At 42.4% G+C, this 24,316-nt stretch overlaps 2 protein-coding genes across 2 annotated transcripts; one reads left to right on the forward strand and one right to left on the reverse strand.

Moving 5' to 3' along the window:
- Positions 1-3,347: 3,347 nt before the first annotated feature.
- cilp2 (cartilage intermediate layer protein 2) lies at positions 3,348-20,336 on the forward strand. The gene is made up of 10 exons (XM_088312627.1): positions 3,348-3,494; positions 8,270-8,344; positions 9,779-10,048; positions 10,214-10,396; positions 11,597-11,752; positions 11,829-12,146; positions 13,156-13,264; positions 13,651-13,808; positions 15,216-17,641; positions 17,723-20,336. Exons 1-9 carry the CDS (start codon positions 3,431-3,433, stop codon positions 17,627-17,629), a joined length of 3,747 nt encoding a protein of 1,248 aa, XP_088168753.1. The 5' UTR covers positions 3,348-3,430; the 3' UTR covers positions 17,630-17,641; positions 17,723-20,336.
- On the reverse strand, positions 20,126-23,337 carry LOC148324448 (Rieske domain-containing protein). The gene is made up of 3 exons (XM_088312628.1): positions 23,003-23,337; positions 22,383-22,498; positions 20,126-22,205 (listed from the first exon to the last, which is right to left on the reverse strand). The coding sequence occupies exons 1-3, from the start codon at positions 23,190-23,192 to the stop codon at positions 22,107-22,109; spliced, it is 405 nt and encodes a 134-aa protein (XP_088168754.1). The 5' UTR covers positions 23,193-23,337; the 3' UTR covers positions 20,126-22,106.
- Positions 23,338-24,316: the final 979 nt, after the last annotated feature.

The raw sequence follows: 24,316 nt of genomic DNA on the forward strand, positions 1-24,316 counted from the left end.
GTTTCAATAAAAATGACGAGGAAAGCGCCTTAATGAATGAGGTCATTGGTGTTTATTGCACAAACAGGAGTCAAATTTGAATGCTAATGCACTAAAACTAAATGTGCATTGTGGTGTGTGCAAGTCAGTCTGATGGAATGTCAGTCACCTTTTTCTCCCCACTCGTTGGCATTCAACTGTCAGCTGACATACGCGTCAAAAAAACTTTCATAGCTGTCAAGAAACAAGGCGTCACCATTCAGATTTTTTTTTTAAAGTGCGCTTCAACTAACATGTTTTGGCTGCCGAAAGAATTTGAAGCCTCTGGAGTTTTCAAGCAATGTGCAAAGTGAAGTAGGAATGTGCATCATAATCCCTACTCACAGTTGATTCTATTCGTGCAGAGCTAGCTTCGTACGTGGTATGGTTTCAACTCAATTCGCTAGCTTGTGCGTTTAAAGTTAGCGTAATCTGATCGTAATGCAAGGTGTTTTTTTTTTTTTCCTCTGCATCCAAAGTGACCCGCGGACCAGTATGGGGCCGTGGCCCAGTGCACTGCTCTAACCAACCAGTCAGATGAGAGAAACTGACACAGATGTCCTGTGAGGCAAATTCAAACTGTGCTTATTTTTTTTTAGTTTTTGGCCACTCAGATGCTTCCCAGAATGCAAACAATGCATCGCCACAGAGCGCAGAGGCATTTCGCCGGAAAAAGCAAAAACGATGTCAGTTGAGCAGTTCCCCGGATAATAAACCGAGGAATACCGTTGCTAGGGTGTTGCTATGGGTCTGACAATGAATCTAGGATGTTTGCATTAAAAAAAACAAACAAACCCAAAAACAAAACTAACATGAGCTGTCTTAAAATAGATTTATTACTCAAAATATGGTAGGTCAAGTTTACCTAACACTTGGTCTTTAAAAACGACAGTTTGAGTTGAATCTGCCAGCACTAGTGACTATCAAAGTTTTGAGCAGATTAGAATGACACGGCAACACACAGAAGCTGAAAAGAAAAAAAAATTTTGTAAAAGATTACTGTTAAAATACCTCAATAGACACGGTGGATTAAGGCCAAATAATACTTTCCGGTCCCAAACACAAATTCCATAAAGTGAAGAACGCACGTTTGTTGTCAGTGCATTTATACCTGAACAAGTCCTCCTTTACTTCATTATTTGAAGAGCTACATGATGTTTTTAAGCAAACATTAGAAAGGTTGATGATGGTGTTTCTAAACATTTCCTTCAACTTTCAGGCTCCACGATGACCGTGCCTTTCGTCAGCAAGGCCAAATTAGCATAATAGGCCTTTGCCGGAACATTTAGACTGTAATTGGCGACTGTAAACATGACCTCACGTTGCATAAACAACGTACACATGTAAATAAATCATCTTGAATCCACATAGCTCGAGGGCACGGGGATGAGTGTGTTTATTTACAAAACTCCGGTTCTGGATAGTAAAAGACTTCATCATAGCTTCGGTCTGCTTACACAGATGGACTTCGGTATGTCGGAGTCATCGCGCTCCATGTGAACAACAGCATAACAGCATTTCAATAACGCAAGTGGAGAAACGAGTAGAATTTATCAAACTCATTTACTTATTTAAATTCTTCTGTATCATTGCTTTTTTTTTTTTAAATAAATATATTATGGAGAAATTTTTACTACCCCATTTTTTTGGGGGGGTGGGGGGGTTGGCTGGAACAACTCAATGCCATTTCAAATGGTAAAATTGAATTATAAACAAGTAATGTGAGCGATGAGCTTAATCACGGAACAATTTCAACTCATAAGTCAAGATACCACCACTGCGCATCTGTGTATGATTTGGCTCAACAATATTTCTTTGGAACATCCGCATTGACTAAGCATTAGGTAGACGTTCCATAACTCAGATTTATACGTAAATTGGAATGCGCCGTAATCCATCATTAACCTACACTAACACATGACGAAAGTCATAATGACAGTAATGTAAAATATAAGTCGGAAAAACACTTTGAAGCTCTACGTCGACCACACGAAAACCTACTGAGCGGTCCGTCTCGTATTCTTGCCCCGTTGTGCGTTGTCCGCCCGTTATAACCGCGAAACAACATACTACGTATATCATGACCCATACCTCAGATTGTTTTACAGTCATTAAAAAATGAGAGGATAAGCGGTTTGGAGGATGGATGGATGGCTGGATATTGTATAACCCCATTTTGAAATCCCAGCGGCTGTGTAAAACAGATAAACACATGTAATGCTTTGCTGTAAGCGAGCCTTTAACAAGCAAACATTCCTCATTAGCTGCGCTTCGCATGCCGCAAAACAAGCCCAATATTACGCTGCATAAGCTCATGTGGAGGCTTTGCCTTCGCTGGGCTTTTTTTTTTTTTTTTTTTTTTGAGTGGCATGACATATGACGCCACTTCCATCCTTTTGGCAGCGCACGGCCGCGCAATCAGTGACTGTTAAAAAAGTTACATGCGTAAACCGCAAGTGGAAGCAGAGGCCGAGTGCAGACGGAGAACGTCAGAGACAGTAAGGAATAAAAAAACTATTTCAATATGGCAGACGTGTTACGTTTTTTTTTTTTTCTCTTGCTAGCTATGAGGTCCGCTATGACATTCCTTTCCGAGCTGTCAGTGACCCAGCTAAAATGGGTACACAATTCCCCCAATTGAGAATAATTGCTCTAAATTAATCATTTCATAATCGATGGAGGGGATCAGTCCGATGTTTCACAAGAGACCGAAATATAAGCATACACGAGAGCAGCTGCGAACCGCAGCTCACACCCAGACACTCACACGAAGACTCAACCAGGCCCCGCCTTTTTAAGGTTCCAAATCTAAAACGGAGATGTCACATGACAAGACGCACAGCAGTCTACAGATTGCTTTTGCATTCAAATATATTTTCAATGTGTTTAAAAATTGTGATTTATTCATTTCAAAAGTATTTTCAAAGTATAGGAGGGGTAAAACTGTACTTAAAAGACGTTTTTTTTTTTTTGTCACGTCTGTCTACATGGCAGCTTTCCACATAAAGTGAGTGGGTCTGGAATTCATCCCCCATGATGAATGTGGGGCTCAACGTATTTATTAAATCATTTTCCAAAATGCCACAATTCAATAACGGTGTTCTTTTTAGCTTCCACCCCCCTCGTTTCACTCTGCATTGTGTGTGAACCCCCAACTCCTCCCTTATAACTTTTTGAGGAAGACGATACGGGGGGGACCCAGATTTTGCTGACCAATGGTGAGCAGAGAGGGGCCGGATTGGCGAGCGCCCACGTTGCTCCATCTTTTTAAAAACCACCGGCCTCCCGCCCCCGACTGGACAACTGCTGCCTGAGCAGCGACAACACCTCTCAGCATCACACTCACCTGACCAGGGACCAGGGACCAGGGACCGATTCACTCCCCTGTGCTGTTGAGCGACCGAGCGGAACCATGTCGGGATTAAAAATAGCGGCCTTCCTGCTGGCTTTCCTGGCTTCCGCGGCTTTGAGTCAAGGTAAGTGACTGAAAGAATGAAGTTTCACCTGAAATTGATGAGATGATTGATTTGTGAGTGTAAATTGGTGGTGAGCTCATAGTACAAAAGGGCGAGAGCGCACGTGTGCATGCATTGTACGGTAAGGACCACCATTGAGGCTCGTGCGCTCCAATATTATGACACGAGCACGCTCCAGCAACAAGATAATCAACAACATGTGCTGATAGCAGAGGAGCTGAGCAGAGCGCCCCTCCCTCCTCCCGCCATGCTTTGCTTTCTTCACTTTTCAAAATTGTCTTAAATGTGATGTGCATTTGACTCAATTAGAAGTTATCAAATACTGGCCAATGAAGGGCGGAAAAGAGCATTCAAGATAAATTCAGAGTTCGTAAATTCAAGCGTGAGAATCATTGGAAAATGTAATGGGCAATGGCTGCAGTGCCCGGCCGGGCATATCGTGATGATATTTCTTTTGCTTTATTAACCGTTTTTTTTTTTTTAATAAATATAGTTTTATATTTATTGTATTTCGTTTTAAGTTTACGTAGTGCGGTGTTTCCGCAAAGAGTTTGACAAAACCAAACTTTTGATGGGCCAGATCGTTCTTAGATTAGGTAAAAAAAAGAAGAAAAAGATGGAATGTCTAATTTAACAAATATTGTTCCAATTTTCATTTTAATGGTGACAGTAAATCAATTAGAACAATTTCGACAAAAAACAGAAGTCTTAAAAATGAACATGTGGGCCAGATGAATAAATCTGTACTAAATCGTCCACTGATGCCAAATAAACGTTTGCAGCTCCACTTTCTCTTTGGACTGTGAGACCTACGCAAGTAAACATTTTGAGATAGCCATAGATGAATGTCCGGAAAAAAAAAAAAAAAAAATCAGAGGAAGAGCTCCCTACAAAGTCATTTTCCTCCAAACTTTAAATTGTTTTGGCATCGCAAACAGCAAAACGTTGCTGTGAAGTTTGCTTCATTCGTCCTCAGTTCACCCTAGCAACGCTTTTGCCAGTAGCGCCTTCCGAAAATCGCCAACTAAGTACCGCATGGAGCCCACTCTCCCACCTGTTGGCTTGGAGTCCGGCTCAACGAGAGAGTGGAAAAAAAAAAAAAAAAAAAGGACGGGTGGAGTGAGTTGAAATATCTGTATGGTCGTCAGTGGCACGTTCCTTTCTCGGTCGTCAGACACGCCTTGAGCGACTTGTTTGGCGGCTTTGGGATGCAGAGCTCAAAGAGGAGAACAGTGGCGCTGCTTTGCTTTTGAGGCCTTTCCAACATGCTCGCCTTAATGGTGCGACTGCACGTGGAGGGTGACGAGCAGTTGGAGGAGGACTTGAAGTTGCAAAGGCTGCGTGTCCAGATGATCCAAATGGCCGGATGACTTGAATGGCTTTGGACGGGATAAGAAGAGGGGTCATTAGAGCTGGCTAGTAGCTTAAGCTGTAACAAATCGATTCTTGACTTTCTCACCTATGAGGCTATTTGTTCGTTGAAGTCTTTTTATGTCAGATTTTTTAACTGTGCTGGTGAAGTGGAATTTTTGAAAACGAATGCGATTTTGCTCATCGATATTTCCATTGTTATTTAATAAGCATTTTTTTCAAACTAAATTTCTTTTTTTAACCTCTATTGCTATAAACCAGTGGTTCTCAACATTTTTTTCAGTGATGTACCCCGTGAGAAATAGTTTTTGGGCAAAAACCCCTGAACCACAGAAAAGCATTTTTGGGTTTAAAAAAAACAAACAAAAAAAACTTTGCCATCAGTGTCTGATTTCTTTTGGATCATAGAAGAGATCGGTTCTCAGGTCTTCAGCGATCGTGAATAAGCCGGCTTCTTGGCTTTAGCTACCAGCAAAGACATCACATAAGAGGCTTCCGCATCATATCTTGTGATGATCTGCATTCAGAGATTCCTCCTGTTACCTGTGGAGGACTGAAAGTGCCAAAATTAAACGAATAAATACACCATGGTATGTTTAATTAAAATTGTCATTAATTAATGAATGAAACATTTAATTCATGACAATTTTATTGAATTATTTAACGGTGTAGTTATTTATTCAGCTGATTAATTTAATTCCATATTTAACGAATGAATCCATGAATTAATTCAATATAAGTCAAGTCCGCGGCTTCATCACGTCAATGTCACACGTTTTAACGAGTTTAATAAAAGTGTCATTTGTAAACATGTGCGCCAAACTTATCTTGACACGATATAAATAAAAAAAATGAAATGGGATTTGATTGACGTGATTTGAATTCGATAGAAATAATTTGATTTCGATTAGCTGTTCAACTCAAAATAAATCAAGGTATAACTGCAAAGTGGATTCTTGGTTTACGACAGAACCGACATCCGACATTTTGAGTTCACTCAGCAACCTTGTCATGGCTTCTCTACTTCCTCCTTTTCATTTATACTCATTCTTAAAGTGTTTTCATCCAAATAATGATTCACCGTAGGATTTTGATTGACTACAGTGCATTCCGACAAATTCTGGTCTCGTCTTTGTGGTAGGAATGGAATTTGGCTATAAAATGCAGAACATTTTTTGATTCATGCTTTTTTTTTTTTTTTGAGTACAAATGACTTTTTATATACTGTATGATAATCAAATAATGTCTTATCTTTGGTCTACATGTGGGATTAATGTATTGCTAATGAGATTCTTTGTGCTGTGGGCGGTTTTTAGTTTCAGTTCAAGCAAGGACGTTGAGATCGTTTGAATGTGCTCAATAATATTTGAACGGAATCAGGCTTACAAGGCTAACACTTCATCGCACAGTAAAAGAACAACAAGTCATGCAGCTGATGTGCATCATTAGCTAATGTCAGGAGCAAAATTGCATATCATAATGAGGCGCAGCTGCTTTAGGAATCCAAACTGGGGAAATGCAAAAAAAAAAAAAAAAAAACTATGCACAGCCTGATGAAGAAGCTCGCCAAATATAAAAACAACTTCCATATGATATGGCAAACAGATCATCTCTGAACACACAACGTGCCAGAGTTGCCCGCACTGTCAAGCAGTAAGATGCATCAATTTATACTACAACCTTGCAAGCTTGGCAGTCCAAGCCAAGAAGTTATGTAACAAGGGAAGGAGGGGTAATAAACAAGCTCCAGACTTCCATTCAGCATCCATCTGGCACAGTCATACTTGCGGTGACACCTCGGCCTTTTCCGCACGTTCCCCTTTTATTAATTTGGCGCCCTCTCAGCAGCATGATGTATGGAGCAGAAGAGGTGCGTCACAAAGAGCCACTGTGTCGCAAACGCGACTGGGGAAAAAACACGCTAAAATAAGAATCGCAGTTGTTGCGGAGTCATAATCCGGAAGCTTGCGTGGCACACAGGTGCCGGTATAAGTGGAACCGGGTTGCTAACCAGGCCCCGTGATGCACATCATGCCCTGCAGCCTTTGGCGTGTCGTTTATGTTTCTTTTTCCCGTCCAGCTTTACGAGGGGTCGCTGGGGTGGGTTGGCCGATGCTCCGTTTGAACTTCTGACAAGTCGTTGGAAATGTCCAGGTTGAAGGTTAAACTTCACGAGTGCGAAAAGCGTAGAAGCAGACGGAAATAGCACACGTGAGAATTTTAAGGACAAAGGAAACAAAATATACGTCGGAAATTATAAGTCGTTCTGGCTTGTGTTATAATTTAGTGAGCTGAAGTCACGTGACACGGCACGTGCTTAAAAAGTCCATTGCGTGTTCACATATTTCTCCAAAATACAAGAAAGAAAAGTCTTTTGATCGCAAAACATTTGGCCGTGGCGCATCTAAATTTCCTCTTTCAACCTTATTAAAACCATTAGGCACCTTGTAAAACTCTTTGCAATTTCCCAGTTTACAGCCTCTGTCAGCAAACATCTTGAAATGATGATAAGCTGCTAATATCCATACAAATGAAAATTAGAGAAGGTTGTTGTTTTTTTTAATTAGCAAAATCTTTGGACTTCAACTGAAAATTTGACTTGGACAAAACTATTTTGTAAACTGTGGTAGAATGGAGCCCAATAGGACCGATACATTGTTTGTTTAGAAGAAAATAAGTATAGAATGGAATTGTGTAAAACAATGAATGCATCCTCAAAAGCACATACCAAAAGTTTCCAACATGTCGATAAAAAAACCCACTGATTACCGGTTCCAATGGCGACGATCACGAATTTGTAAGTCTGAAAGAGTCTTTCATTTTCCCACTCATTCGCAAGCTTGGAACGTTGCATGTCGATACAGTTATAAACTATTCTGTATTGTTGCTTTAAAGCCACAAAAGCTGCTCCTGCTCTGCCGATCAAATGCAGATATCTCATTTTTCAGCAAATCACTTGTTTACGCCATGCTAATGACCTGTAAATGATCGCATTTGTTGTTCTTGGACCGGGCCAGAAGGCAATCCAGTCTTTCGTCACTAGCTGCATTTTGGCTTGTTAAGAGTGGCGTTTGATCGGCGGCGTTGACATCTCACTTTCCTCAATCCATCAAACTAATGTGCTGCTGGCACTGCAAGAAAGGCTCGAGGCGTAGTCATAAAAAACATCAACCACTGGGAGAGATGCTCACCACTGGAGCTGCCTGTTACTTATAATAAGACGCATGCACACAAACGGCGCATTAGCACCTTTTTATTCCCGTTACCGTGCTTTAAGTTTTTAAGTTTACTGCCCGATCCAAACAAACTTTTTTTTTCGTTGCCAGCTGACGACTGTTTTCAAAGGAATCAGAATGAAGTTCATGTTGTTTGCACTAACGAAAATACTTCTTTTCTGTTTACAGATTTTCGGAGGGAGCGTGCATCGGTCCGGAGCGGGAGAGCAACACTCAACAGTTTTTCTGATATGCAAACAACAGGTATAGAACTACTGACGGGAATTCAATAAAAAAAATACACACACACACACACACACACACACGCACCCCCACTGTACACTTGAAAAGAAAAAAAACATTCATACTCATTTTCACACCAATGGACAATTTGAGTCTTGAATGTTTTTTGGAGTGTCTTGGCATATGGGAAGAAGGAGTTCTCAGTCGATAAAATTAAAATGCAGGTGGAAAAATGCAGTCACCCATTTAGAGTGACAGCTACAACAACATTTCCCCATTTGAGTTCCTTTGCCATCATTGTATCTAATACCTTTTGTAAATTGTCTCTGACCTGAGGCATATATTCACACAATACTTTGATTTTAAGATTGCAAAAATACTCAACAAAGAAGACACTGAAAAGACAGTGACTGTAACTTTCATGCACGTTGCAGTCAAAACAGAGACAAATTCCCCAGCTTGCTACTGCGCATGCTCATTACTGGCGTCCGGTGTGTGGCTAATTTGTGAGCAATATTAGCATTGGCGTCACTTACCGAGTCACCAGGACGCCGTTCGAGCGGTGAACTCTTGCCAGGCAGTCTCATACAGATTACCTTTAAGGTTTGAAGACTGACAAAAGTCCAACTTTAATATTAGTCTGACGTAAATCTTGTCACACGCCGATTCATCCTGCTATGGAGCAATTGCAGATGCGCGAGACTAGCTTAGCAACAGCCAATCAGATGGCTGTAATTTCCTACAACAACCAATGAGAGCCAAACATGAACAGTATTTCGATTGGCACATTCATTCGCAAAACAAACAACCCCCCAAAAGTGGTAATAATTATCTGATGGATTATAATTCGAACAGTATTAGAATTTTATTTGCAGGTTGATAGATAAATGAAGGTTTTTGTCACTTTGTTTTAAACTATTATTATTCTTTTAAATGTACCGTATTATGGCAATTTACTGTAAATCATTGGAGGAAAATTCAGTTTATTCTATTTCGACATCTTGATCTAAACAATCTCTTTTAATCAGGATGTCATTTGAGTTTATTACATTTTCCAATCTGGGCTCCAGAAGTTCTTACTGTTTGAATGAAACATGAGCGCCTTTTAGTGATTACGATTCCAGCCGGTAGACATCCAGTCAATGATTCACAGGTGACAAATGTTTCAGACCTTGAGGTCTACTCTGTTGTAAAAAAAAAAAAAAAAATGCTCCATTCCATGAATGGGTTGCCAATGCATTCATTTATTGTCGATACTCTCATTTTCCTGCTGAATGCACTACGGGCCTCATCTGCTTCGCAATGACTCCCCGACGTGTGCTCATCTTAAATGAGATGAGCAGATCTTTTCTGATATGAAGGCTTAGCTCCATCTTTGATTTTGACCAGCAAGATGCAATGACTCCATATTTGTGTTTATTCTATTTCTAATTGTATCCTTATGATTGCCCGCAGGTCTGACAGAGTGGACGTCGTGGTTTAATATTGACCACCCTGGTGGGAACGGAGATTACGAGCGCCTTGAGGCCATCCGCTTCTACTACCGAGAGAGAGTGTGCTCGAGGCCCATGGCGATGGAGGCTCGCACCACTGACTGGGTGGCTGCGGCAGACACGGGAGAAGTGGTCCACTCCAGTCTGGAGAAGGGCTTCTGGTGCATCAACAAGGAGCAACCCGACGGACGCACCTGCTCCAACTACCATGTCCGCTTTCAGTGCCCACCAGGTAGTCGAGGTCCAAGAGTAGGAACTGAAAATACCTTTTGGTCCATTTTTTTGCTTTCTGTCACAAGCTTGGTCACAAAACAAATGAACCGTCAAAGTCAAGGTTAGCACTGCACTGTGCATATTTTCCCCCCTTCTAACATGCTTCTTCCTTCTTGATTTTCAGAGCAGAGCTTCTGGACCGAATGGGGCGAGTGGGGCCCATGCACGACAACAGTTTGCAACGATGTGGGCATCCAGGTCCGCCAGAGGAGATGCATGAGCACGCAGCCATTGCCTTTGCTTTTGGTTCCTGCCTGCCATGGCCACCATTCAGAGAGGCGGGAGTGCACCAACCCTCCATGCACAGGTGATTGCAACCTTCATTTGAGTAACATGAGGCCTAGCTACTATTTGTGGCACAGGTAAGATTTGCTCCTTCGTTATTTAACTGTCTCAAATGTATTCTAAAAAAAAAAAAAAAATTGTGATTATAATCATTAAAGTTACAAGCAGCGATGACTGGGCCCTCGCAATCCTTCCAAATCCTGCAGTAAGAGTTTGCAAAAGAACGAGACTTGGAATTCATCCGGCTTGAAACCGAAATGACTGACTTCCTGCACACTTTCCCACATGGGCTATTAAACTTTTTTCGTGCGTCCTGTTATGACAAACATGTCCAACCTATTTAGTGTTGATTCGTGAAACTGGTCAACACATGCATTACAAAGGGGCCCTTTGCAATGATGCAATAACAAGAACATCAACTCACGGGAATAAATGTATCTATAGATGTGCGTGTGTGTGTGCAATTTTTATACAAATTCTAGATTCTCTTTTGGACTTTGAAGCTTTTAGAATATTACGATGAATTTCGAGTTGTTCGTCAGCCACCTCAACCAGGTTCTGAGTGACCCGCAAACACTAAGAGTTGTCTTCTTCCTATTCTTACAAAAATGAGCGAAATAGCACAAAGTACTGTTGCACAGACATGTGGAAAGCAGCATCCAAGGTCTTCTGACGCGTAACATGTAAATTGTCGTCACATAGACACAAAATATGAACCGCCTCATGCTCACAAGCATACAATTGTTTTCAGTTGCTTGGAACGAGTGTACACATATAACCTTGGGCAATGAGCCACATGCTGCTTCACTGAGACATTATTATTCAAGATGGAAATTAAAATGATTGTATGTAATGTTCTATACACATAATCCCTCAAGAGAAAATTTGATTCCCATTACTTGTATTGCACAGCACAGAGAAAGCCAGATTACGCACATGCAGACGTCAAATTGAAAGGGATGCACAAACATTATTGCTGTGGGTGGGTCAATCTGCTTCTGCAGGCCCAGCAGAGACAGAGAGAAAGAGAGAGTGTGGTGCAGCGAGTCAAAATACACCAGCTTTTAATTTATCAGCCTTCAACGTTAAGAAAAAAAAAGTCTGATGCCGATAATTGTCAAAATGTCAAAAACCGGCACCGATTATCCGCCTGGCCGATAATCGGTCTATCATTAGTTAATTTCCCTTAAAGTAATTGTTTCCCGATTGTGTGTGTAAGCAGCTAAGTGGAGTCCGTGGGGTCGCTGGGGGTCTTGCTCAGTGACATGCGGCGGGGGTCGGAGGATCCGAAGGAGGACTTGCGTGAAGACCTCGGAGACAGTACAGTGCACCGGACGCCCTGCTGAAACTCAAAAATGTGGCAAGAGTCCATGTCCAGGTATGATGTAGGGCGGCCACATATTTTGACATCACCGGCGGCATTCGTCTTTGACCTGCCCTCATCGTCTCCACAGCAAAATGCCAGCGCGTGTGCGCAGAGGGCCGTCCCGATGAGGACTGCGGCCGCTGCGTGTGTGATGGCCACGTTCTGCGCGGCGACGTCCACAGTGTGACGGGGGTCCCTGTGGCGGGGGCTTTGGTGGCATTTGCCGGTCGGCCCAAAGTCATCCGTGCCCGGACGGACGCCAAAGGCCATTTCAGGCTGCAGGGAATCTGCTCGTCTGACGTCACTTCGCTCATCATCAGGAAAGACAAGTTTGCCCCCGTTACCGTCTCCTCCAGCAGTAACAGCACAGGCATTTCCTGGGTGTCGGCTGTCCTCAGATCAGCTGGTTAGTAGATACATTCATTGCTATAGTGCTTGTCCAAATTATAAGTCAACCCCCAAAAAAAAAAAAAAAATGCTGGAAATTGCAAAACTGAGCATAGTTCTAAATTCTCTCTCGCAATAATTGTAACCAGAATATCAAATCTCCCAAACACTTATTTTCGGCCAACGGTATAATGAATTACATAGATTACTGTGGGGATGAGCAATTGATGGCCCACAGACCGACCAAACTCTGCGTGGCCCTTAGATTCATTTTAACGGCCCAATTTTTTTTTTGTTTTTAATTTTTGATTTTTTTTTTTCTTAACTCTTTAAAAAAAACGCTGCTAAACATTGCGGGGTGTCGCGGGGGAAAACAAAAAATGATAAAAATAAATGTATAAATAAGTTTAAAAAAAAAAAATTAAATCCTAAAATTTGGAAAACAACGCAAAAATGTGTTCTTGCACTTTACACACAGAATTTTTTTATTGCACTGGAAAAAAACAATACAGAAAATGATTATTTTGTTGTTTGCTACAAAGCTGTTGTTTTTGGTTTAGAATAGTGGCTTTCATACATGCTTTGAAAAATGTAGTATCAAAAATATTAAAAGCACAGATTTTGCACGTATTTTGCCCATATTTAAAATAGCATTTCTGTCATATATCTGTTTAGGAAGTGTGTGGTGAAATGATGGCCCCCTCCAACATTTAAGTTCATCACTACTATATCCATGGTGTAGTTACATATGGTGCATTGCTAGTGGAACAGAGATTGACATTTTCTTCTTTCACATCATACCGTTGATTTTTAACAGTTCAAGGACTCTCATAATGAAACTGACAAACACATCAAGTACAATTCCCAAACTCATACGACTTCACAGCGGCACTTATTTGGTTGCATGGAAACGACTAAAAAGCAAAACAAAAGTCCAAATAACTTTAAAAACACATGAATGATGTGTAAGATAAGTGAGTGTTACGAGCTCCCGAAGCAGTCGTTCAGGCTCTGCTGCTTCCCCACAGAGAAGCCGTACATTGTGAAGCACCCGGAGGACAAGGTGCGTTACGAGGGCGGGCGCGTGCAGCTGTGTTGCAAGGCAACCGGATCACCAATGCCTGACAAATACTCCTGGTGAGTCCAAGTTTTTGCCAACACATTATTCCCGCAAATTTATTCCAGCTCATCGTTATCAAATTAATAGAGAACTATTTTGCGAATCAATTAATTGTTCAGAGACCTTGTTTAACTTGAAATTGTCCATTTCATTCTCTCAAGAGTAAATCATCATCATCAGTTGCCCTTCATGGAAGCAGACTGTTTACTTTAGTGTTGACTCAAAAAAAGACAAATCTAAAGTATCAATGTATGGATTTATGAATCAGTATTGAGCTATGAAAATCGATTCAATTCGATTTATCGAATTTCTAAACACCAGCCTTAATAATAACTTTTTTTAGGCATTTAATTGTGTTGGAAGGAATATTATATATATAACTTTACAATCCGGTTTGGTCAAGGTACCACAATGGCACTCTACTGGACAGAAAAGTGTACAAGTACCAAGAGGAGCTTGTCCTGAAAGATCTGAAGCCAGAGCAAGCGGGACAGTATTATTGCAAAACCAGCAGCTCTGCAGGCAGCATTAAGTCCTCCCCAGCATCTCTCACTGTCATGGGTAAGTCTTGAAGATCCATCATGCCCTAGCTACTGTGTGTTTGTTTTCCTAACACAAAAACCCAGCCAAAACCAGCATTCGACTGATACAAATCCCTTTTTGGTCAATGCACAGTGGTGCGATAAACGTGACGATCTGTCTGACTCCACAAATTGACTCGAAATGCCTCACAGGATCGAGCAAAAGGAGAATTCATTCCAGGTCTTTAGAGACGGAATATTACAACTGAAGACCAAGTGACCCCAAGCTTTCGACCTCATCTGTGAGCCGTGTCCGTGCATTAAGAGGAAAAAAAAAACATCTCAGAGAAGCGGGGGGAAACATTTTATGGGCCATTTCATTTTGGGAGGGGATAAAGAGGAAGATAATCAGAGTCTGGCTGAAGTTCAAGACCATTTCTTTTATTATTTCTAGCCACTTTCAAAAGCAACGCGAGTTCTACAAACGATTAAGGTGAAGATGAAATGCAAACTTGACAATAAATTCCCTTTATTGTTGAGAATCCGACAAGTATGCGTTTAAATGTAGTAGCGCTACGCACATAGTGTCTCCTCCAGACATTTCTTCGTTTAGAACAGTGATTTAGTTTAGTTCAGCACTGTGAGACATCGTTGGATGCGCTGCGGGAAACGAGTCAGTCACAAAACTGGTGAGAAAAATTATGATGTAAAATCTCGATGAGTCTTTCTAGCAGTTCCTGCAAGTACAGCTTTGTGTTCAAATAAACAGGCCCAAATTGGAATGGGGAAGAGATCATCATTCTTTCATTCTTCCAATAGACTTTTCAAATGCAAAATATGTGCTTTGGCTCAATAAATGGTTTAAGAATGAGCAAACGGCATTAAAGCACGAGCAAGTTATCACGGCTTGAGGTTTTATGAGTGTGCAGGGCCATTTCTTTTTATATTATGTACTGAATATTGCAGAATTTAATCACCCACACTTTGGAGACTTGGCACCATTTATCATCAAGCTTTGAGTACTGTCGGTCATCAAGGTATGCAACATGGCCCCTGGCGTCTACATTTACCAAACTACTTAGGGGATGGGGAGTGAGGCGAGGATACTGCCCACTGGGGGCAACCGTGAGCCAAATCAAATCAGCGTGAATTATTTCAGCCACATCACATTCGTTCCAAACAGTGTGCAACACTATTTATTCACACACACGCATAATGCAAATGTCATTCTGAGGAAAAAAAAAAAAAGACAATTTGCAGATCCTGGTGACCTCAGGTTGCAAGTTTACGCCACTGAATAGGAGTGGTGCTGGAGACACAATTTCAGATGTTTTTGTTTGGGGACTTTTGGGTGTATTCAGAACAAGTAGTGTTTCACATGTCTCCAATTGCTCATTTTTATGTGTCGTATCACCATACCTTACTCTGGTTTATCGCAAATCCACAGCAAAAGGAGCTCCAGCGTGCAATTCCACTCCTGAGGCGCATCTGATCCGACTCCCGCTGGATTGCGTACAACCCGGGACGAACTCCAAGTTTTACAACGCTGGCCGCTGCCCTCATAACAAATGTGCTGGCTCACTCGACTTTGATATGCGCTGCAGAGATGGCGCCGGGTTTTGTTGCGGTGTCCAAGCGATGGAAAGTCGGACCATTAACTGTGGGAGCTACAGCCTTCCAATCCGGTCCGTCTCGCAGTGCAGCTGTCAGAAGTGCGTGCAGCCAACGGTGCTTGTGCGAGGCAGAGTGGTCACAGCTGACAACGGTGAGCCACTTCGATTCGGTCACATCTACATTGGCAAAGAGAGAGCGGGCACCACCGGATACCAGGGAGGCTTTACCATACAAGTGACTCCTGACACGCAGAGATTGGTGGTAAATTTTGTTGACCCCACTGAGAAATTCATTGACACTCCGAAGGTGTTCATTTTAGACAAGAAGGGCGGATCAATCTACCATGATGTGAAGGTCATGAGGAAGCAGGCTCCGATTGATATTGATTCAGGTGAGACCAATGCTATCAACCTGGGAGAAATGAAAGGGGAAGACCCGATTGGGCAGTTGGTCATTCCAGCCAATTCCTTCCACAAAGACAACGGCGAAGTTTACGAGGGAACCGTAAAAGCCAGTGTCACTTTCATAGACCCAAGAAACATCACCACAGCTGCTGCCACCCCTGGCGACCTTAATTTTGTAGACCCTGAGGGTGACATGCTCCCTTTGAGGACCTATGGCATGTTCTCTGTCGACTTCCGTGACGAGAGCAACAAGGAGGTCCTCGGGGCCGGAGCAGTGCAGGTCCTTCTTGACACGCAACATGTCAAAATGCAAGAGCACATTCCCAAAATGAAACTATGGTCGTTGAATCCTGACACTGGCGTCTGGGAGGAGGAAGGCGACTTCTCGAGCACGACGACGACAGGCGGGCATGGACGGAGCAAGCGTGAGGAGCGCACCTTTCTCATCGGCAACATGGAGATTCGAGAGCGTCGGCTCTTCAATTTGGATGTGCCTGAAAACAGACGCTGCTACGTCAAAGTCCGTGCCTACATGAGTGACAAATTCCTTCCCGTTGAACAGCTGGAAGGTGTCGTGATCAGCTTAATCAACCTTGAACCCAAGCCTGGCTATTCGTCCAACCCAAGAGCATGGGGCCGTTTTGACAGCGTCATAACTGGCCACAACGGGGCCTGTTTGCCGGCCTTCTGTGACGCCCAGAGGCCTGACGCTTATACCGCATTTGTAACAGCAATGATGGGTGGTGAGGAACTGGAGGCAGCGCCCTCCTCCCCGAAGATGAATCCAAACATCATCGGTGTGTCTCAGCCTTATCTGGATAAAATAGACTACCAGCGCTCAGACCATGAAGACCCAGCTCTGAAGAAAACAGCTTTCAGAATAAATTTGGCAAAACCCAACCAAAATAATTTCGATGAAACCAATGGGCCAATATATCCGTATCAGAATTTAATAGCCTGCGAAAATGCACCTGTTGATGCCAATCATTTCAGATTCTTCAGAGTGGAGAAGGACAAATATGAATACAACGTCGTACCCTTTGAGGAGACGGATCTGACAACCTGGATGGGGGACTACCTCTCATGGTGGCCTAACCCTCAAGAGTTCAGAGCATGTTTTATCAAGGTTAAGGTCCACGGACAAAAGGAAGTGATGGTGAGGTCGAGAAACCTGGGAGGATCACACCCAGAGACGAGAGGCAAACTTTACGGCATCCGAGATATACGCAGCACTCGGGACATGCGAGAGGCCAACACTTCAGCGGCTTGCGTTGAGTTCAAATGCAGTGGCATGTTGTTTGATCAAGCCGAGGTGGATCGATCGCTCATCTCAATCATCCCGCAAGGCAACTGTCGCAAGATTGCGACCAACAGTCTGCTACAGGAGTACCTCATCAAACACCCGCCAGTTGCACAAAACAACGACTCTCATGCCTTTACTATGTTAGCACCTGTGGATCCTCTGGGACATAATTACGGCATATACACCGTCACAGACCAGAATCCCAGGGTGGCGAAAGAAATCGCCATCGGCCGCTGCTTTGACGGTACCTCGGATGGATTCTCCCGAGAGATGAAGTCCGACTCAGGAGTGGCTTTGACTTTCAGCTGTCCAGAGAGGAAAATCAACAGGGAAAGCCTCTTCCAGCGGCTGCAGACCAACCCGGGACAGACACTGTCACAGATGGCGAGAGACATGAGGGAGATGGAAGGCATGCAGGTGCAGAGGTCATCCACTCGAGTGATGACCTATCCCTCCGAGCAACAGGGCAGGACCCAGGGTCGAAGGGTTGTCACTACAAGCAGGAGGAGGACGGTTGTGCGTGCGCAACAGCGCCAATGATAGCCTCAAGAGGTAGGCTTGAAGCAAAATGTATTCCCATCGGGAGTCGTAGAACAATAACATACTCCTTTTTTTTCCCATTTTCATTTCCAGACCTTCACTCCGGGCTACTCATGTTGTGGAAGTGAAAGCTGACATTCTGCTGAAGGAACTTCCTCTTTCCCACGGAAATCACCAAACTCTGACAAACAGCAAAATGTGGAGCCTGGCTGAACATATCCAATTATCGTATACTGACTTGAAGGGTTTGCTATATTTTTTTTTTTACCCCTCCCTCCTGAAAGACATGCATCCTGTGGCTATATGAAAAGCAGTACCTGGCATGTATCTAAAAGCTCTGGTCACATTTTATGTCTGAAAGTCATATTTGACTTTTGCGAATGTACATTTTATAGGTCTCATTTGTGGTATCCGGTGGCGTTTTTTTTTTTTTTTTTTTTTAACAGCGACTGAATCAAAAAGCAAACTGTTTATGGTGGTGGCACCCAATCATGTAAAAACTGTTTTCCAAAGAACGTCCCTAAAAGTTGCAGACACCGAGTCCTTTCTCTGCAAACCGAGAGAGTCCATCAACTAACAGTGGATCTTTTCTGGCAATTTTCTCAGGTTTGTGCATGGATACGCCAATTTGTCTGCTGAGGTAAGGCAACCTTGCGTAGAGTCACATCTCAAGAGTCTTTTGGATTACTTTTAATACAGCACAGAGAGATTGTTTACAGCTTCACACTCACGTACACCGGTGGGTGCTGCTGTTTTGGTTAGCGACAGTTCAGCTCAACACTTAACTTTGATGTCAGCGTGAGAATGAGAACGTCAATCAAGAGGTCATTACAGTTATTCCCAATCATTTTCCTTTCCTGACAGCCACTTTCAAGGGAATTTAATTTCTTCCTTTCGACACTAAACTTTCAGGTTTCGACCACATTTAGACAGTAGCAATAGTTGAACATGTTCCTGTAACTCAGTTTATCTTTATTGTCATCATTTTAAACATTAAAACATGTTTATCAGAAAAAAAAGGAGCGTTAGCAGCGCTAATAGTAAGATAACCTCTCCATGCTGAACTAATCCCAAAAATAAAAAAATCATCCAAGGGCGACGGCGGTCCATGGGGAACCCAGGACAGGCTGAGACAAAAACACACTTGTGGAGTTAATTAGAAAATAAACGGTGCATTCCTTTGGGAGCCATCACAGCGATATGACGAAGACGTTCATTAACAGTCACACTTCATTTTGGAGACAAAAAAAAGTCATTAAAGCAAGGAGATTAAGTCATTACCATCACAAGGGAACCGGCTTTCTTCCAGGTAGTAGTTTGCATGAAAGATTTATACTGAACAGTGTCACGTTGTTTAGGTAAAAAAAAAAAATCTCATTGGTACTTGTCGAACGGTCACGCCGACAGTCAGTCAGGTGATCCGGGTTTAAATTTCAATCTCTGTGTGGTGTTCGCATGTTTTTGCTTTCTCCCACATCCCCAAAACACAATTGTTGGGTGGATCGATAATTGCATCCAGCAGCTATAGCAACGGTCTGTCAGCTCATCGTCACGTCAAACATCTGCAGAGCAACTGGAGGAAACGTTAGCCTTGCGCAGACATCCGTAGAAAGAAGAGCTGCTGATGGATGAAATGTTTGGTCAAGGAGGAAAAAGTGAAGTAATTGGGGTCTTCGTAAGAGGCTTCACAACAAGTGGTTGCACATGCAAGCTGGAAGAATGCTTTGATAGCAGCGGCGGCTTATTCACGACAACATTTCAAGGGGGGAGTTTGAGCGACAACCTAACAATAATAATAGGCTGGCCAAGGCCTCGCATGGGAAAGCAAATCATGTTGCTCAAACTGTTACTTGGAACAGAGAAGGACACTTAAGAGGCAAAACATTCGCAGCGTCGTGGGGATGAAACGATGCGACTTTAAGCCCCGTTCCAACAGACAAAAACAAGATTGATTCTGTGTGGAAAGAAAATGTTGATCTCAGTGGGAAGGGCAGTCATCGTAATAACATTTTCACTTGGAGGAGCGTTGTAAAATGTTCGCCTGACAAAGATTTAACGTCTTCATCTTTCGGATGGAGGAATTGTAGCTTTAAGAATGGGAAAACCAGCAAACTTGTTGGAATTAGACGTATGCTTATTGGCAACATTTCGAATAATTTCGAATCTCAAGTGTTTGATATTTATATCTACGTAAAACCAGAACGCTTGCTCTTCCACTGCACTACATGTTAAACACACAATAGAAACTGATTTTAGTATAAAATATTATTAATATAATCCCTGACACATAAATGGCCACGGTCGTTTCAATTTTGTCACAAAAGCCTTTTTTCTGGCACTTATCCACCAAAGGTAATATTAAAACTTTGACATTGGTTGTCGCTTCAGGAGAGCCTGTGAACCAAATGTTTTTCTGTTTTTTTTTTTTTTTTACAATATGAGTATTTGAATGAGTCGTATGCAATAGACTTGAAGTAACTGGAGCCACATACAGAACACATTGCAAAATGTTTATTATTTAACAGTAGAGCGATCCTAGTTGACTCCAGAGGTCATCCTTGAATATTCTCCCACTAAAAGAATTGCACATGCCACTCTGCTTGCAGGAAGCCGCCACCTTGAATTGCAGCTTTGATAGCATTAACTTTTGCATGGTGACACCGGTCACTTTTCATGTGTAAATGGTGTATTGTATAATTGTCGTATGATTAAGAAACTGTACATAAATGTTTTTTTTTTGATGAAGTTGTGAGTTTGTCTCATTCAACGAAGATTCAGTTTTTCAGATTTCCTGTGCAGGGACCATGACGCACTTCGCCCCTCCTTCACCACTATAGCGAGGGGTTAGCTAGCTAGCCATGTCTTGTCTGTGGATGCCGTAATTTACAAATCAACTTGATGTTATTATTTAAACGTCCCAAGTGTTATGTATTTTGTGGTATTCAGACAACCGTTTGCACGTTTGGTGCGAAAAGCATTGTGGGATTGTAATTAGCAGAAATGTATACGGCAAAATGTTTGTCATAAAGTGTGAGCTTACACATCTATAAAGCCAGCGAGGAAGTTAGCACACAAGCTAGCTAGTGGCAAGCGCCTCTCGTCAAGGTTTGGAAAGCCTCCATGAGGACTCAGTGGGATGGAGTCAAGACACGCAGAGGCTTTGAGCAGATACATTTTCGTAGCTCAAACACGAAAAAATGGTATTGGATTGACAGTTGAGTGAGGAAAGTTCGGAGGTTTTCAAGTCTCATTTTATATACGTGGCCATTTTTTTCCATTTCATTTCAAATTGGCAGGGTTTTTAATTACTCTTCTCTGCGGAGTGTCAAATTTACAACACTATTTTTATTTCCGCCTTATAGGAACTTCAAAAGAAAATTACAAGACAGGGTGCACCAACACTGACACGATGGAGAAAGGGTTTTCTGTCTAAAAAAGTTTGTGAAAGACGACAAGAACACCCAAAATAAAATCATTTGTGTGCATCTACACACAAAATTAAACACCAAGGTGTGTAGCCATCAGAGCGATGAGTAATAAAGCCCACAGCAAGACCTCAAATGCGCACTCGAGTAAGGTCTAACCAGTGAAATTATGATCGGAATATAAAAGGCACCAACACCTTCGTGACTGGGTGGCTGTGCCTCTGCCAGAAAATGGAGCTGACACAAAATATAGCAACAGCAACCGCGGCTCAAGATTAAAAATAATTACACACGCGCACGGCTAGAAAAACAAACACTTTTTCAGTCAATGATTCATTTGATGTTGAGAACATTCACGTGGCGCTTTTCAAACCAGACTTCCATCCTACTGCGTCAGTAGAATGGTTAAAAAAAAAAAAAAAAAAGAACAAAAAAAGAAAATAAAAACGTGCATGGTTGGATTAATGAAGAATAAAAAAAATAACATGTATGTCCCGATCAATGAAGACTTCAAATTGCCCATATGTCCGCATGACTGTGATTACCTGGCGACCAGTCCGGGTTTTAACTCACCTCTTCCCCAAAGTCAGCTGGGATAGGTTCCAGCTCACCCACACCCTCAACTCTGACCTCAGTGTTAAGTAGCGGAGAGGTTACTGGCCACATATGAGGTAAAAAAAACAAATCATCAACTGGAAAAACAATTTTGATTCCACAATATTTTGTATCAGTCGAGAACAGTAAAATATTTTTCTTCTGCGTTTAGTTCCGACTTTTGATCAAGTCCCCACCCCTCCAAATGTTTGTCTGTCTATGTGAAGTCATGTCCTGATGTCTCCTTCAGACAATTGCCTGATATCATCATTGTCTGACTTCACTTGCAATCAAAGTACAAAGTCTGAGCAACTGACAGATAAGGCTCAGGAATGCTTTCAGATGGCTGCGCAGTGCAGGGAAAATAAATATAAATAGCCCCGAATGTGCTCGCTACCGACAGGACGGCCCGTAATCAGCAACTTGACATCCCGGTCAGGGGTATGGAAGGTTGAAGCTCAGCTCTTGGGATGGAAAGGAAACGGCTGCAAGGAGAGACAGCTTGCATGCTTCACGTACACGTCACCGTCCTCCATCTTGACTTCATGCACTTGTTGCTGATGAAAAACATTAGACCATCAGCGTTATTTTAGACAGTAATCCTCAGGTGCATCCTATCAACATTTACGCGACATGCATCAAGAGTCCATGCGTAATCATCGAGCATGTACAACATTACAGGGTTCAAACAATGCACAAAATTATTCCAGACTCATCTCGCTTTCATTTCTCACCTTCAACGATGTCCCTGATTTTCCAGTTCTGATGTCAAAGTCGTAGTCATGCCACGGACAGAAAACCCGCAGGATTCCATCGGCCTCCTCGATGTCGCCTTCACACAATGGGCCTCCTGAGAAACATAGGAGATGTTCATCAGGAAACTATAGTGCTTTATTAATTCCAGTTAGCATCATTAGGGCGTCTGATGTCAATTCAACATTAATATGACATTCATTGATGGAATTTGATGTCACGTTGATGTGTAATTTACATTAAATGCCTGACTAGTTGAATGATATATATTTTTCTCATACTCTGAATTCTTGTGAAGTATCTTGAGGCTTTCAAGAAGCGTTTACTTTGAAATGTCGCCTCGGAATGAAATAACACTCACCCAGTGTCTTATTTCATAATGCGGTCAGTCACAAATGAAATGTATGCGCATTTTAATGAACTGTATTAAAATGTAAACGACCGTTTAATAACGTCTAGCAGCATGTCTAATCGAAACGTCCCGTTTTACTTTGAAATCCGTTTTGGCAACGGGGAGGGGAAACCATAACATGGCTAGCCCGCTGTAACCACGCTGCGGCTTTTGAAACGAGCTTTTTTCTTTTTTTTTTTTCTTTTTTACCGGAGTGTGCACAGCGGGCATCCATGGCGAAGAACTCCCCCTTGACGAAGAAGAGGCACACGTCCGACTGGCGGCCGAAGGACGAATACACAAGGCGGCATTTCTTGCCGGAAAGCTCCGAGGATGCGCCGATGAGCCTCCACGCGACGCCCCCGACGGTCCCCTCGCCCTCTCCCGGGGATGCAGCCATCAAAAACCGGCGTCGCTTGCATTCCAAATGTTTAATGTCGCAGTAATTTGTATTTCCACCTCCATTTGTGCTGTTTCGTTTGATACTTGTTTCATGTTTCAAGGCCGAGTGTCACGTCACAGCGTTTCCCTTTCCCCACGCGTGCACGCGCGCGGTGCTCGTGACTATTTCCTGTCTATCACTTTATTCACATGGATGAGAATTAATATGCGGATTATTCATAATAAAAACATGGATCTTATTTTTATTTGGATTGTTATCTTTAAATTTACTGGACATTTGTTATTAGTTCAACAAAACATAACAGATGACTAGAAGTAGGTCAGCTGGATTGCAAGACTGAAGATTTTTTGTCCTCAATTTATTTTCTACCCCCAAAGGTTTCAAGTAAAGTGCCTTATTATCATGCCCAGCGCAAGTCTAGCGCGAAGTGCGGTCTAACTGTGTGCATATGAGGGGTTTTCCTTCTTTTGGTCATTTCTGAGGCACACACAGGTAGAATTTGCCATTTGAGCAGACATGGGAATGAATACACTCGACTTGTTTCCTGACCAACGGAAGCTCCACTCATTCCCTTTTGTGCAGGAGAAGCATGCAGTCGACATTGCAGAAGCATAAAATGGCTCACTGGAGTCCATGCAAGAAGTCGAGCGCAAAGTACATTTAAAAGGAATGCCGCCATAGTTTATTTTTTCAGTTAATTGATTTCTAGAATGATTCAGAGGGATATGTGCATGCTTTTGTCATATTTATAAATGAAATATGATGACGTCCACCACACACACCCGCGGAGCTCAGAATCTGTCTGCCAGAGCCTCGATAAAATCCACCAAACTCGTGTAACACCATCCGCACCAAAACTTAGACCTGCTTTTGTCTGGTCTAATGTCTAGTCCACTTTGTCAGTTGTAGCAGGTGCGTGCAATGGAATACGCGGGAATGCTTATGCGTGTATTGTATCATATAACACGCATGATGAATTAAATTCTAGTTGACATATTTGTGTCATTATTGTACAAAGAAGGAGCAGATCCGTTCATCGCCATCACTCCAGTGGTTCCGCAAGTATGAATCTTTTAAGACTAGAAATAATAAGAATTGCTGGCGTGAGGACTGCTGTGCTC

The sequence above is a fragment of the Idiotropiscis lumnitzeri genome, chromosome 13, assembly GCF_059441095.1.
Source record: "Idiotropiscis lumnitzeri isolate Australia: NSW breed Sydney's pygmy pipehorse chromosome 13, RoL_Ilum_1.0, whole genome shotgun sequence".
Lineage (NCBI taxonomy): Eukaryota > Metazoa > Chordata > Actinopteri > Syngnathiformes > Syngnathidae > Idiotropiscis > Idiotropiscis lumnitzeri.

What these genes read in the sequence shown, in the direction of transcription:
- LOC148324448 (XM_088312628.1), bottom strand. Translation starts at nt 23,192, where the DNA reads ATGGCTGCATCCCCGGGAGAGGGCGAGGGGACCGTCGGGGGCGTCGCG. An exon ending in TGCCCGCTGTGCACACTCCG is followed by an intron (nt 22,499 to 23,002) that starts GTAAAAAAGAAA and finishes TATGTTTCTCAG; the next exon opens with GAGGCCCATTGTGTGAAGGC. An exon ending in AATCAGGGACATCGTTGAAG is followed by an intron (nt 22,206 to 22,382) that starts GTGAGAAATGAA and finishes GTTTTTCATCAG; the next exon opens with CAACAAGTGCATGAAGTCAA.
- cilp2 (XM_088312627.1), top strand. Translation starts at nt 3,431, where the DNA reads ATGTCGGGATTAAAAATAGCGGCCTTCCTGCTGGCTTTCCTGGCTTCC. An exon ending in CCGCTTTCAGTGCCCACCAG is followed by an intron (nt 10,049 to 10,213) that starts GTAGTCGAGGTC and finishes CTTGATTTTCAG; the next exon opens with AGCAGAGCTTCTGGACCGAA. An exon ending in TGGCAAGAGTCCATGTCCAG is followed by an intron (nt 11,753 to 11,828) that starts GTATGATGTAGG and finishes TCGTCTCCACAG; the next exon opens with CAAAATGCCAGCGCGTGTGC.